The sequence below is a fragment of the Alligator mississippiensis genome, chromosome 2, assembly GCF_030867095.1.
Source record: "Alligator mississippiensis isolate rAllMis1 chromosome 2, rAllMis1, whole genome shotgun sequence".
NCBI classification, from domain to species: Eukaryota; Metazoa; Chordata; order Crocodylia; family Alligatoridae; genus Alligator; species Alligator mississippiensis.
In genome coordinates this window covers 142,646,765-142,659,447 of record NC_081825.1, presented here as the reverse complement: position 1 = coordinate 142,659,447, position 12,683 = coordinate 142,646,765, and the positions used below count along the sequence as shown (strand labels likewise).

Here is a 12,683-nt window from a genome sequence, read left to right as displayed (position 1 = left end):
ACTGTTTCACCAATAGATGGCCACCTCCTTTTCTAACATACCACTAGCAACCTTGTGAGAAGTAGCAGTCATAGCTCCAAAAAAGCCATTTACACCAATATTCAAGGCACTTACGATGATAGTAATTCAGCTCTGATAAGCTACAAGTGTAAAAGTCATTTCATAGTAGCTAAGGTCAGGAGGGACCTGAACAGATCATCTAGCCTGATCCCCTGACACAGGCAGGAATGAATGCTGGGTTCACAAGACCCCAGACAGGTGATCATCCAACCTCCTCTTGAATTTGCCCAAGGTAGGGGCGAGGACCACTTCCCTGGGAAGTTGGTTCCAGATTCTGGCCACCCTAACTGTAAAATACTGCCTTCTGATCGCTAACCTAAACATATTCTCCATCAGCTTATGACCATTGTTCCTTATCACCCCAGGTGGTGCTGGGGAGAAAAGGGCTCTACCTATTTGCTGTTGAATAATCTAAACCTATAATTTGAATAATCTAAACCTACAGAAACAAACAGGCTCCTAGAAATAAAGCACAATCTCACTTTGCGGCAGCTGCATAGGGTCTACTGGACTGCTGTATGTTTATAGAACAGGAAACCGCTGAGACATGTTGAGCAATCCTGGGAAATACATAGCGAGGACATTGAGCCCAAACTGTTAAAAACAGGGAAAAAATAAAGTTAATAACATTTATTATGATAATAAATTATCATCAGTTAAAGAGGTAGGCTTTTGCTCCTTTCATTAGATATATTTTGACCCAATTTGTGAAGGCATTTTTACAGCTTTCCTTCTGTTGCCCATCTCTCCATAATAAAGAAATAGTTCCCAATCCTCACTGGTCCCTGGACACCAATACTAAGCAAAGGGATTACTTTCAGCAAGGGACTGGACTAGGTGACTTCCTGAGGCCCCATCCAGCCCTATTATTCTATGACTCTAAGTGACACAGGGTAAGCAATGTCATACTTTGCACCCCTCATCAATCACAGTTTTAACTTGCTTTTGGCCACAAAAATCAAATTACGTTGGAGTGTCTTGTAAAGGATAAGTTGTCCTTGATTAAGGTGGTAGGGGCCTTTGCTCTGGCGTCTCAACTCTCTTTCATGGAAAGGAGACACAATGTGGGATTAATACCAAAAAGTCCCTCCTACCCTTACAGTCTTTCCCAATCCACAGAGCAGAATTTTCCTGACAGTAGTTTCCACAACACATTTCACAACATGGTTGTAGAGGATTTTTCAAACCATGTGCCTTCTGCTGTCCCAGTCAGCCACCCCACAGAGGACAAGCAACCTGAAGTCCTACACAAATATATATATATATCTGAATCCCTGTACAATGCAAGGGGGGGGGGGGGGAAGGGGGAGAGGGATTCACAGATTGCAAGGCTGGAAGGGACCTTGGAAGATCATTGGGTCCAGTCCCCTGCAGCAGGCAGGAAAGACAACTGGGGTCAGGTGACCCTAGCAAGGTGATCGTCCAGTTGTTATCTCCCAACCTTCAACCATGTGAGCCCAAATGACATGGGGTAAACTGTTTCTGGAGGGGAAAGTGTCCTTGTCCCCCTCCAGAAGCCTGGCTGCTCTACAGAGACACATAGATACCTCACCACAAAAGAAACTCCTGCCTAGAAGAGCTTTCCATCTTTCCACTCTTCTGTGAAATACAAAACATCATAACACGAAGGAAATATGCTTCTACATCCTGCTTGCCATCAGACAACTTGGAAGTAAAAAGACTTTTCAATCTTTCTCTGGGCCTAACCTGGACAAAATGAGCTATTCCAAACAGGAGATTTTACCACGCTTTCAGCTCTCCTGAACAATATGAATTTTCATTTCTACCTAGGAGAACTTTGACAAATCTCTGTTCTCTCCTGTGCCCGGAAGCTTGCAAATAAATTAAATAATCTGCTTGCAAATATTTAGTTAGGTCTAGTAAAAGAGATCACCTCTTCCACAAGTTTTAATTCCTAAAGAAAAGTTGGCACCTGGTTATTAGATCACATCAGCAGTCACAGGACAGGACTCTGACAAACGGCATTTAAATCTCACCCTAGTACAGACCCCAGGGCTAACTACTAGTTATTCCCCAGCCTCACCTGGCCCGGGACAGGTTGCCGCGGGAGGAAACTAAACCTTACATCCCTCCTCCTCCCACCGCAGCACGAGCGCCCCGCGCCCACCGGTTCCAAACTGCCGGCGGGGGGGAGCTGGGCATCACGCTCAGCCCTCCTCAAGCCCCCAGTTCCAACGGCCGCCGGAAGAGGGAGGGGAGAAGGGGACGTCAACTGACAAGGTCAAGGGGCAGAACAAACCCCTCCCGGCCCCGGGAGAGGCGGGGGACCCTCCAGCCCCGGTCCGGGCGCCTCCTGGCAGGCAGAAAAGGGGGGAGCAGGCGCCCGCCCCTACCGCACGCACCTCTCCTCAAGCAGCAGCTCATGGGCGCCGCCATGCTGCCGAGCCGCGCTCCGTGCGGCGCTCAAGCAGCTTCGGGCGCCCGCGCAGGGGGAGAAAGGAAGGTTCCAGGAGCCAAAAAGAAGCCGGAAACTTCCGCGTGTCGCACTCCTTTCCGTGGCGTCATCAACCGGCCCTTCTGGGCGGGACCGCTGGGGACACATTACGCATGCGCCTCTCCATGTGGGCGGGGCCGCTGGGGGTACAGTATGATGCGTCTCTGTCTTGGGGGGGCGCTGTTGCGTGGGTCCTCGCCGCGGCTTCTTCCTGCTTCGTTTGCGCTAGGGTGGGCGGGGATCTGCCCTGTGCTCCTCTTGCAGTGCAGATGCTTTATCAAGGGACCAAATGCACGCAGAGCTGTTGACATGCAGTCCCCCCTGCAGACGGGGCAGCTACCCTGCTGTGGGGGGCCCTCAGTCCCAGTAGAGTGCGCTGGTCTTAGGGCAGGGGGTCGCAGCACCCAGGGCTGCCTTAAGATTCTTTCAGGGGTGCCCCGCAATATCAGCACTGGGAAGTGCGCAAACACAAGGTGCAAAATCAACCCAGAGATTTGAAGTAGGGAGCAGCAGGGGTGGCCTGAGGTCTTTGCAGCAGAAGTGCTGCTCTGTTATTTTTCTGCTTTCAGAAGAAGAGTGAAAACTAAGCTGGCATTTTCCAAGGGACGCCTCCAGTGTGTCCAGGGGTGTCACGAGTCTCAAAGTGGGTAAGAAGCTCTGCCCTTGGGGAAGCATTGCACCAGTGCCTACTGTAGGGCTTTTCAGTGCTCCCCTACAGGCTGTGAGATAAAGTTTAAAGCTCCAAGATTGTCTCTGTAACCCCCAGACTGCACTGATGGGTTCACTCAGGGGTGTCAAACATCCAGCCCACAGAGCTGTTCTATCTGGTTCACCACTGTGGCTGGGGAGGTGCTTCCTGCAGGGCCCTGGCAGCATGGCAGTCAGTGGCGGGAGGGTGAATGAGGGCTAACACGGCTCTGGTGGTCCTCTTGCTGCTTTCAGGTCTGCACGGCTATGGCTCTAGTTCTCTGGATGCTGGTTTCTGTTGTGTGCCCTGTGCAGGAACTCGAGTCACAGCTACCGCTATGGCACAGAGCATGCGGCAGCTCTGGCGCTCACATGGTACACAGGGCAGGGACTAGACCTGCTGCATGCCCCAGGTTGGAGCAGAAGGTGGGCAGGATGAGCCCCACTGGGCCCTAGGCTGCTCTGGGGAGGAAGTGGAGCTACCACAGTTTCCTCGTGCCCTGGGCTGGAATTCAGCCCGCATAGTCCCACAGTTCAGATGTGGCCTAGGGCACAAGGTACGTTTGATACTTGTAGGCTAGCTAATGGAACTCTTTAGGCTAAAACTTGCTAACACCCTGCCCTTGGTCAGCAGATTCTTCTTTAGTGGCTCATATAAAACAAACAAGTCTGGCTGGGGATGGAAAGAAAGCTGCCTCCAGCTCCAGCCCTAACTCCTCAAATCCCTTCTGGACATGCCTTCCGAGACAAGATCAGGGATGGGGTGGACATGCCTCTCAGGCCTGGTTGCTGTAAGGATAGTTAAGCAATGGACTAGGTTATCCAGAGAGATTGTGGAAGCTCCATCAGTGGTAGGTTTTTTTTAAAACAAGTTAGGCAAACATCTGTCAGGAATGGTTTGGGTTGAACTTGCCTTGAAGCAAAGGGACAGGCTTGGATGACCTCTCAAGATCCCTTCCAGCCATACTGGTTTTCACATCTGCTTTCAATTTAAAATACCACAGAGCATTTGCTACTAACATACTAAGATTTAAATAACCAGTTGGGGAGAAATACAGTGAGATCAACAGGCAAGGAAGATAATTTTAGCAACAGTGCGTAGGATGGACTTGAGCAGCACAAATAAATTGCGCAACAGAACATCTAGGACTGAGGCATCCCACTAATCTTTCAATAGTGAAAATACATCCACTGTCCCAACCTCGATCAAGTCACCAAATCCTATTAGACCTAGACAACATTTCTCACAATATTGAAAACAAATATCACAACAAATGTAAAGATGACACATTTTTCCCACTATAAAAATTAGCTTATGAAATATATTACCATTTACCTGTGATTATCAAACTCCCTGTACAGCTTCAACAAGAAATTGGTTTGAAAATCTAAATAAATACATCAGATCAACTCACTTTTCTGTGGTACTTTCCATTAATTCTAACAAATTAGTAGTGTGATTCACTCTCTTAAATACTATCCTGGTTTGTTTTCCTTATACTTCACTTATTTTAGCATGTATAATTGCTTAATTATTTTCTCAATGGAGAGGTAACAATCACTTTATTATAATTTATATCCAGGAATATAGTTAATTTATTTTCTAAATAAAAGCTCTTTCAGTGGAGTAAAAACATCAGAAAAGTATCTTTTTATTTCAGTTCTTTATGTTTCCATAAAGTTTAGTTGCATGTTGGATGTGATTTGCTGAGACATGTGAATATTTTATGCTATTTGAGAAAGATAAAATGACAGTGTAATTTAAAATGCAAAACAACTGATTCTTCCTGATACCATTTATCTCTTTCTTATGCATTTGTTTATACATAGAGTCAAACACAAAAGTAGCCAGAATCATTTAATCCTTTCTGATTTGCTTTAATCCTTTCTGGTTAAGGTTAATAAAATCCATAAAGGATGAGGTATAGCTGAATATTACAAAAGCTGTTATCTACTTTTCCATACAGTTTTTGCACTGAAAATATATACAATTTGCACTGCTTTCTACACAATCACAGTGGTCAAAAAGACTAAACTACTTAAGAAGTTTCAAAAGTAACAAAACATCTTTGACCATACATTGTATTTTCTATCCATAGTTCATATAGTACCTCTTTTTTGTGGGATATGAGCTCTCACTTTAATTGATGGAGATTAAAAGAGAGTTAAACTGAAGTTGTAGAAAAAATTATCTGCACCACTAGAAAAAAATTCAACAACACTTTAACTTTATGATAGGAACAATTTTTACGTATCTCTCATTTTGGGTCTTCCACACATGCTGCATATAATATTTGGACCCAAACAAGTTGAGGAACATCTTTTTGAGTGTTCAAAGAGCTTTTACAAATGTTACATTAATCCCTAGCTCTTTCAGAAAGGAGAGTTGTATAATTAGCCCCTATCTGACAGATTTGGAAAGTGAGGGAGATAACAGTAGAGGCTAATATATTTAGGGAGTATCAGCCAGGGCTAGACAGGAACAGGGAAGCCATTTCTAAATCTTTCCACCCCAAATTGGTATGAAAGAGCAAAGTCATGAATTTTTTTTCCACCAAAGTACATTTTGAGGAGAAAAAAAGCATCTTGGGAGAACAGAAACAAGTTTTTAGCTTGTTAGCCCTTGGCAGGGAAGGCTTTAATCAGTTTCTTAGAACAGAAAGAAAATAGCCAAACAGCCAGTGAGGCAGGCAGATGTCATCTCAATTTTCCATACAGGCAATTGAAATATTTTGGAAACATTTAAATTTTCCCATGAAATAAAAGAGAATGTTGCAGAAAAGACATTTCCCTCAATAAATTATTTTAACAGATAATACCCTACTGTCTCTAGCATTCAGCAATTGCATTTCTGTCAGGTTTGGGGCAATAACTGAAAACTTCCTGCATCTCATCTTTCAGAAGCATCCAGGTTTTGTAGCACCTACTGACTTCAGTTGCAATAATGAGCAGGAAACAAACCTTTGCTAGCATTCTTGTAAAAAACATATAGTTGATATTTTGGGGTAATATTTTAATTAAATAAAAGATATTATGACAACAGGAAAAACCTGTGCAACTGTTCATTGTAATAGAAGGAACTCAATGAGCAAATAAAACCAGCACAGAAAAGTATTTTGTAGGAATGGTGTTACAGTTCAATGAATAAGGTAGCATGGGCAAATGAAGAAGCTCTAGGCTGAATTGCACAACCTGAAGTTGTACAATGACAAGGAAAGAAGACAATTTTGATATATTGTCATTGCATAAATGCTTTAATTTCAGCAGCCTTATTTGCAGCCTGCTCTCTGTGCTTAGAATGGTATAGGTACAAAGCCAGATAGTATAGCTGGATCTTTGCAAATAAATGCTGATAGCTGAGTTGCTCTCTACAAAAGGAAGTTGAGTTGTACAGAGCATTTTGGAACAGCAGCTGTGACCCCAAACTCAGTGCTGTACAGGTTAGATTTCAACTGAAAACTAAGGCAGGTCCTACTTGTCAGCCCAAGCAAACAATACAAGATTTTGCATGTGAACACAGTAAAAAGGAAATAGAGAGCAAGAGTTAAGTGTTCTTTATCTTATAGCCCCAGCCCAAACATCACTCACAAGCATTCTTCACATGTTGCTTCTCAAGTGAACTAACATGCAAAATACTATCTCTGCCTTCTACCTACATAACATGACCATGAGACTCTAATAAGTATTCCCCTATGAATGGGCTCTGATCACAGTGAACAGTCTCCAAGTTTCCTTTTCATGTTATCCAGCTACCGTAAAGAACAGTGCTGTTCTGAAAAAAATGACCCTATAAAAGTGACATTGAGATGTTTAATATTGATTGTGTCTTGCTGATTCCTGTTTAAAGTTTGCTCAATTCATAAATAAAAAGGTGAGTAATTTCTTGCACTACTAACCTCTAATGGATAAAAGAGGTTATTTTTTTCTTACACCTTCTTACCAGTCATTAAATTCTGCAGGCCAGATAATGCTTTCAGCTCCACCTCTGCAGCCACATTAGCTTTCTCAACATCAGTTTTTAGCCCTGGGCTTCTTACCCCTGCATTTTTGGTTAGCACAAGGTGGGTATGTTTCCTTGTAGTGCTCCATACCCAAGAGTTCTTCTTGAAGACTTTTTTCCTTTCCTCAACCCAGCACTCTTACATTTAATTACAGGGACTTCATTTCCTTATGCAGTAGTAAGGAGAAGCAAGAAACAAAGAGCTATTGTCAATTGCTCACATTAGCACTGCTGTGGGAATAGCTGAAGTACAGAATGCATTTCAGTGGTGAGTATCACATAAAGACTGGGCTGATGATGAAAATGGTGCATGAGAAGAAGTGCTTGAAGTGGTGGTGGAAGAGAGAAAGTTGTCAATGATATATCTGCCCCCCAGTTTACAATAATAAATCATAACCTATTGTATCTTCTCTTTTTAAAGGAAACATTCTAATGTAGTGATTGCTTTGCATGTTGAAAGCTATTTTACAAGAGCATCTTTCCCTTTCCCTAACCCCTTTTAGAAATTTAGAGTAGAGGAAATAAAAAGCGTAGTCTTCCAAATCTATTCTGGCAGCTGTAATGCAGTGTTGAAGCCCTCAGCAATTAAAAGCTCTAGGAGTCAGATCCTGGAACCACTTAATCCAAGAGCATACAGCCTATGAGCAAAGTTATAAACATGCTTAAGTGAGGGTGGGCTGTGAAACCAGATGCTAACTGTTACGAACTGCATCCATGTGGGTAGATTTAAACTGACTTCTATATGATTCTGTACACTTAGACAGTCTGTTGAATCCAACTTGATGCAACTAGCCATTTGTTAAGTTCAGTGGTTAAAATAAAAACTGCTGAAATCTCTACTAGTGGAAAACCAGAAAGTTGTTTCTGGCCTGATGCTACTTTGGAGACATGAACAAACCAGAAGGAGAATTCTGTACTTAATTAAATACTTGAGAAGAATTTACTTTCATTGTAATTAAAATGAAAAAATAAGGTGGGGGAGATGATTTTCAAGATAATATAGGAAAGAATAACCTCCCTTTTCACTGTTTCAACAGTGAAGCACAACTCAGTGATGACATAGCTGTTAAAGCCTTCCTGTCTCCCCTGCAGTTGCTCTTCCAGCCAGACTCAATCTGTTTTCTGTTTGGGTAAACATCCAGCTTCTGTATTCCATTACTGTTAAGGAAAAAATCCCAAATCTAACTTGGTGAGCCTGAATGCATCTCTTTGCTGATGAGTCAGGAACTTAATTACCTTTAGATAGTATTTTTCACTTAGACAGCTGGAACCTACTTGTGAAAGATGACAAAAACTGCATCCTGTTGTTACATCAAAAACCACTGGTCTGTGGTGTCATACTTGAGAAGGTCTAAAGGCTTCAGATATAAAATCTGCCAGTATTTAAAATTCTAAGACAGCAGTTACTGCTGGATTTATTGTTTATTTTAAATCTAATGGTGTTATGGAATTGACTTCTTTTTAACCTGTTCCTGTGGCTACACAGGATTGTTTCCTAACTTGGGTGAATCTTTCTACATTTCAGCTCTGTTTGATCGCAGATAATTGTATTCTAGCAATCTGTCTCTGCAGGGTGTAAGGACCCACTCTGCCACTCCATTGGGGTCTTAGTCTGCTCTCCTGATAGGTGCCGTATGCTGGGTTGCACTGAATTGCTAAACCCACTGCTGTTGATAGGGTGGGGGAGTGGACGTTGCACACGGAAATATCCATGCATTCTACTTTTTGTTGTCTCTTCTTAATCTGCATCTCTGTTCTTCTCTTCAAACCCTTTTCATACTTCCTCTCCCACCTGCCATTCCTTCTCTTTTGGATAGGTCAGAGAGAAAATAATTTTCCTCAGTAGCTCAGGATTGGTCACCTTTTCTATAGTATTTTTGGTGTCTCTATTTGACCCCCAAAATGAGGGATTCCTGCCTCTCTTTTTGCTGCTTCAGTAGCTTTTAATTCTGTTGCTTCTAACAGATGGACAGAAATGTCTGAAGTCCTGGTGAGTGGATCTTTGTGCTAGAACATAATACAAGACCCAAGGGAGACGTTGGGATCCTGCTGAACTTGTGAAGGGGAAAGACGTGCAGCTTGATGCTATTTCTATCCGTTGGGGCCTCTCTTCTTTTCTATTTGCTTCTATATTTTTAAATTAAAGTAATGAGGCATAAAAAGGAGACCAGTGAATTAGACAGAGCTTCCTCTTAAGTGACAGTATTTGATGCACTGACTCTTGTATATAAACTCTTAGTATCAAACCTGGAAGGTATCTATATAGTTTGACTATCAATTGTTTATCTCAAGCAAGGATCAAGGCTGTGTAGAGGAGAAAATGGTTTGTTCATTTCAAGGAGCACAAGAATTGATGACAAAGAAAAATTAATAGATGTAAAATACAGCTGCAGAACTCCCCTCCCCTTCCCCCTTCCTTGGTGAGACTAGTGGTTGCTTCATTCACATAATCTAAGTCAGTGGTCACCTACCACTGTATCTTGATCCACCAGTAGATCTTGGAGGCTCTTGGAGTCAATCCAAGGCTGGGGTGGGAGGGCTGAGCGCCCGCATGCATGCATGCACACACCCCAGCTCATCAGGTTAGTCTGTGGGGGATGGTAAGGGTCGGGGCTGGATTGAGGCTCCTGCAGTAAGGGACTACAGTGTTGCAGAGGCAGGAGCAGGGGTAAGTAGAGTGGGGCCCTGCCCAGGTGGGACTTACCTGCTGGGGAGGCATGTCCCCAAATTTTTTCTGCTCCCCTCTTCCCTCCCCACAGGCTTACCCACTGGATGGGGTAGGGGGCAGGGGGCTCATGGTAGATTTTGGGTTGCTTTTACATGCCAGAGGTGATCTCCTACTTAAAAAGGTTGGAGATGACTGATGTAAGTTGTGGTGAGGCTTCATTTAACAGAACCTATTGCACAATTGTGCAAATTATGTTCCTCTGACCATATCACCTATCATCCCTGCCCACTAAGTTCTCTCTCCTGGAACTACTTCTGACTTGAGTTAGAAGGAACTTTAGTTTCCTTTTCCCCTGCCTCCAAAAAAGATTACAGTCTGAAACATGTCCTTCCCCCCTACGCCCAAATGTTGACTTGCTCACTGCTAAGAATTATGCTGGCTAGAGGCCCAAGTCAGGACATGTTTGGTCTGAGAACATTGTTCTCAGGTATAACATACAACCTGACGGGACTGGAAACAGACACTTGTCACTGGAAAGGGCAAGATTCACAGCTTTCAGCTGGGCTAGACCTCATTTCCTTTTAGTCTTGGATGGTTTTGAGCTACTGGATCACAAATTTATTAATTTTGGGAGTTGAGAAAAACTATAAATTCTAAAAAGTTTGTAATGAAAGACCTTATCAAGAGAGATCCTAGGTGTAGTATTAAATTGCAATGGTAACCTTAATTCTGGCACTCTTTTAGAACTATAACATTCTATAATAAATTTAAACTGAAATTTCCAGTGTGGTGTTGAGCTCGTTTTGATACTGGAGGAACCCCCTTGCTCCCTTCCAGGCCTTCTACAAAAACAAATACAAAAAAAAATCCATCCCATCTAACTGCGATATCCCTTGCAAGGGTGGTATATAAACACAACTTGAACCTAAGAACTTCCAATTTCCACTTAAGATAAAGGAATAACAAAAAGTGATAATAGTATGCTATTGGCCCCTGAAAGGTGACCCATGTTTCTTTCAAGTGGATTACATAAGCATTTGTTAGACTGCAACATAGTGTTAGGAATCATGATTCCTGGCTCAAAACAAGGTTTGCTAGTTAATTTGTTAAGGATGTCTTTGCATTTATTGCACTTATTCATCTGTGGGTGTCAAAGAAACTTGAAAGTGGATATTTAGGAACACTCTAACTTCCTCTGGCACAGAGCATGACCAAAACCTTGGATTCAGTATATTAATTGTGAGAAGCATTACGGCTAAGTGAGTAAGATTGTGGCCTGCTTTGTGAGAGGCCTGGGAAGACTCTAGCTCTGCCAGAATTGACCTTGTGTAACCTCTTGGAGTTCAGTTTCTCAATTACCTTCTGTTTTTGAGAGAGAGGGGAAATGATGCCTGACTACCTCCTCAGGTAGACTTATGAGGCCTTGATCTGTAATAAGAGCTGAGAAGTGTTCAGAATTATTAACGCATATCAGTGGAAGGAAGGACAGCACAGCATCCTTTTTAGACCAGTTAGAGGTTTTTTTAAATGAAAGAAAAGTAACTTTTGTGATTTTTGTTAAAGATGACCTTGTTAGAGGATGTCGGCATGTAAATAAAAGGTATGGGGGAACTGCACTGAAATTGTATGTGTGATTTGTCATGGAAAAAAAGCACTCCGGTGAGTGGTGTGTGCGCATGTACATAATTAAGGCAGTTTTCTTCTTCCCATGGCTGCTCAAATATTGTCTTCCCTAACTTCACACCCTCTCTTATATGCATCTGCTCCCTTAGTGTCCATTCACTCTGACACCCGTTTCCTCCCAGAGAACCTTATGTTCTCTTTCTGCTCCATTCCATCACAGTCTGCAGTCTTTTCCTGCATACGCAGCTCTCCAGGCACATATGATGAGTCCAAATAATCTCAGTAAATGTTGAGCTTGATAGAGCTTCTGAGTTCCAGGTATCCATCTGTTTATCCCATGCTTCACTCCAAAAGTCCTCCAGAACATCACAGTTCCATTCTTTCTCCCCAAATTAACTCCTGCCCCACATCACAGCTTTTTGCTAACAACTTTTGCACCCTCGTTGTTTTGCAGCACCCTCTTTTCTTCTACAGCAGTTCCACCTGACCCTGAAAGTTTCCCTCTAGCTCAAATCCCTGTGATCTGTCCTTAGTGCTCCGTTTCTCCTGCCTTCTCTCTGTGGAGGCCTCCCTCACCAGCCTTTGGAAATTTTGGAACTGTTGGCACACGAAAAGCCCAAATAAGATGGCTGTATCCCAACTAAGCAAGCTGTCTTCAGGCCAGTAGTATTCCACCATCGTGCTTCTGGTGCTCAGCCCCATCTCTGGATACATGGAAATCTACCTCCCCCAAGCATGTACTAGAAAGGAACAGTTTACTAAGGTAGAGGAATGTGATTAAAGCAGAAGTGTTTGCCTTGCAAAGGTGTAGAATTAAAATGGTGTCTTGTCACCCATCAACCAGGCCCGTATGCTTTCAGCCTTTCCTTTAAAAGCCAGGAAAACAGATATGCTCTGAAGGTCAACAGGCTTGCTGTCTGCCAGATCGAAGTATGAGCAGTGGGGGCACTGCACATCCAAGTTGTGATCGGGTAGCAGGCGGGAACAAGTTATGCAGAAGTAATTGAACTCTGCAATTTCATCCCGATGGTGCTGTAGCAATGCCTTGGGTGTGAGGGAAGGAAATGGCTCACCCCATGATCTGAGTCATTTCTCCTCATTGAGGGCTTGCCTAAAATCTTCCTAATTGCCATAGCTGTTATACTGTACAGATGGGAAATAGCCAAGACTTCATGGGCACAGAGGAGGGG

The 12,683-nt window shown here is 43.2% G+C and overlaps 1 protein-coding gene and 1 long non-coding RNA gene across 2 annotated transcripts in view; one reads left to right on the top strand and one right to left on the bottom strand.

The window, feature by feature from the left end:
* MRPL1 (mitochondrial ribosomal protein L1) overlaps positions 1-2,512 on the bottom strand; it is a 32,428-nt gene extending 29,916 nt beyond the window's left edge. Inside the window, exons 1-2 of the mRNA XM_019498187.2 lie at positions 2,424-2,512; positions 543-654 (exon numbers count right to left, since the gene is read on the bottom strand). Coding sequence (XP_019353732.1) covers positions 543-654; positions 2,424-2,457 — 146 coding nt within the window. The 5' untranslated portion in view covers positions 2,458-2,512. The remainder of the gene's footprint in view (positions 1-542; positions 655-2,423) is intronic.
* A 71-nt stretch (positions 2,513-2,583) lies between these two features.
* Positions 2,584-11,486, top strand: LOC109285870 (uncharacterized). Its single transcript, XR_002093772.2, has 3 exons — positions 2,584-2,661; positions 7,358-7,470; positions 9,168-11,486. It is a non-coding gene; the product is annotated as an uncharacterized LOC109285870 (long non-coding RNA).
* Positions 11,487-12,683: the final 1,197 nt, after the last annotated feature.